This window comes from Chlorocebus sabaeus, chromosome 11 (genome assembly GCF_047675955.1).
Source record: "Chlorocebus sabaeus isolate Y175 chromosome 11, mChlSab1.0.hap1, whole genome shotgun sequence".
Classification (NCBI taxonomy): Eukaryota; Metazoa; Chordata; class Mammalia; order Primates; family Cercopithecidae; genus Chlorocebus; species Chlorocebus sabaeus.
In genome coordinates, this window is record NC_132914.1 from 124,209,560 (window position 1) to 124,212,128 (window position 2,569).

At 39.2% G+C, this 2,569-nt stretch overlaps 1 protein-coding gene across 1 annotated transcript; it reads left to right on the forward strand.

The window, feature by feature from the left end:
• The first annotated feature begins 981 nt into the window (after window positions 1–981).
• Window positions 982–1,811, forward strand: LOC140712891 (10 kDa heat shock protein, mitochondrial-like). Its single transcript, XM_073021355.1, has 2 exons — window positions 982–1,208; window positions 1,555–1,811. The coding sequence occupies exons 1-2, from the start codon at window positions 1,172–1,174 to the stop codon at window positions 1,809–1,811; spliced, it is 294 nt and encodes a 97-aa protein (XP_072877456.1). The 5' UTR covers window positions 982–1,171.
• Window positions 1,812–2,569: the final 758 nt, after the last annotated feature.

Consider the following 2,569-nt stretch of genomic DNA (forward strand, 5'->3'; position numbering starts at 1 on the left):
ATCACTGTAGCATGAATATAGTTAACAATAATGTATTATACAGTTTCCCTAGATCAGCAGGGCTTGGAGGGGGGTGCCCCCTTTGAAAAGGGAGGCACAGGGTTTGGGTGAGGGGTGGAAGCCCTCAGAAGTGCCTGGCTTTTTTGGCAACTGAGGGCCCAGTGACTAACTACGTTTACATGACTTGAGTGTTGAACCTTGATTAACGTCTGTAGGTCGCCTTTCCTCGTTCTAACCCTGAGCCCTGGGGAAGCAGGAAAGTGTGGCCGTCCTCTTGCACAGTTTTTTCTCCAAGTAAACTACTGAAATCAAACTGCATTTCACATGTGTTTACACATATTGTTCAAGCTTGTTATGTCATTTTCCCAGTCCTTAAAGACACGACGTTTAATACAACTTTACCTTAAAAAAAAAAATATTATAGAGTTTCGAATGGTTAGAAGGAGGATGTTAAACATTCCCCAAAAAATGAATGATAAGTGTTTGAGAAAATGAATATGCTGGTCATTGTGATCTGATCACTCTGCATTGTGTGTATATATAGAAACATTCTTAGATACCCCCAATAAAATGTATAATTATCATTTGTCAATTAAAAAAATAAAATAAAATTTTAAATCTAGGTGGAAGTTTAAATGGTAAATAAAACAGGAAAAAAATGTATATTCCCCTTAACTTAATAAGTGTTAATTTCTTGTATCGTATTCAAGAGAACATCTCAAATAATAATATGGTATAAGATAGACTTCAGTATCATTTTGTGATTAACCTTTTCGAGTCGAAAGAAGGCATTGAATACTTTTGGTGAAGTTATTACTGAAATAACTTTTGCACCAATATGTGCACTAATGTGTGCTCATTAAAGTCACAACTTTTTTGTTGCTGTTTTTCAAATTAGAAGGGAAAAACAAACATGATGTTTCTGAAGGGCAAATTATAATGTATTGACAGTAGGCAAGGGAATGTCACAGCTCTGCTGGGTTGGCACGGCTGGATTTCTCCCAGGTGAAACTCTAGTAAAAGAAAGGACAGAACCTCCACTTTCCCATGATACAGTATCCCACTGACAGAAAGACTTAGCTGTCAACATGAAGACTGAGTTAATATCTCATATGCAGCATCATACGTTTGCTTTGAAAATGGATGAGGATGAGTTGTGGAACCAGGAGTGATGGTAGGACCAGCCTTTAGAAAGTTCCTTCCACTCGGCTGGGTGCGGTGGCTCATGCCTGTAATCCCAGCAGTTTGGGAGGCCGAGGCAGGTGGATCATCTGAGGTCAGGAGTTTGAGACCATCCTGGCCAATATGGTGAAACCCCGTCTCTACTAAAAATACAAAAAAATTATCTGGACTTGACGGTGGGCACCTGTAATCCCAGCTACTTGGGAGGCTGAGGCTGGGGAATCACTTGAACCCAGGAGGCGGAGGTTGCAGTGAGCTGAGATCGCACCACTGTTACCCAGCCTGGGGAACAAGAGCAAAACTCCATCTCAAAAAAAAAAAAAAAAAAAAAAAAAAAAGAAAGAAAGAAAGTTCCTTCCACTCTTTGATGAGTATTGGTCAAAAGGAGTCCCACCAAAACTATAACCGAAGGAGGCATTATGCCTCCAGAAAAATCTCGAGGAAAAGTCATGCGAGCAATAGTCATAGCTACTGGATTGGGCTCTAAAGGAAAGGGTGGAGAGATTCAGCCAGTTAGTATAACAGTTAGAGATGAAGTTCTTCTCCCAGAATACAGAGGCATCAACGTCGTTCTAGATGCAAGGATTCTTTCTTCTGTAGAGATAGTTACATACTTGGAAAGTATTTAGACTGAAATAAATCACTATTGAAATGGCATCCACACGAAGCTGCCCACTCCACTGAAGTTCTGAAATCTCTCATCAGTGAAATAATTTCCAGCTCCCTCTTTTATAATAAACTCATAATTCATAAAAAATGAAAGAATTAAAAACATAAAAATGGATGAGTCCCTAAGTTCACCTGGGCTTGCTATTTTTATCTGGCATGAGCACTAAGTAGCCATCAAAGATCGCCTTTTATGTGATGAAAATGAAGTGGTACTCTAACAGAGAAATGTTGGAAAACGTTTTACTCAGTTTATTCTGGGGCAAGTGCGTCAATTCTTGCCCTGAAGGAGGAAAATGGCAGGGGCGATACCACAGGTGCCTTAGCATAGATCAAGGCAGTGGGATGAAAAGGCTCTGGTGGTCACTGTGAGATTCCCTGACATCACGTCTAAATCTTCTGATAAAGGAAAGATCATCAGTTTTATTAAATCTCAGCACTTGAGCATAGATCTCTAAGTATTTTGGGTCAGGACATAAGAAGATTGTATGAAGCATAAAGCACTTCTTTTGCATATTGGAGTATAATGTTTATCATAAAAAATGAATTCTGTTATTGTTTGAGTTCTTAGCTAAAAAAAAATACTCATGGAACTCCTTTTCTTGTATGAAAGACAGACTGACAGATAAACTGTGAGTTATTCAGATTTTGGAATTTGGCAGATTTTCTCAAATATGAATCAAGTGAACTGCTTGTCACTTCAAGGGCGGGGGGAAACTGA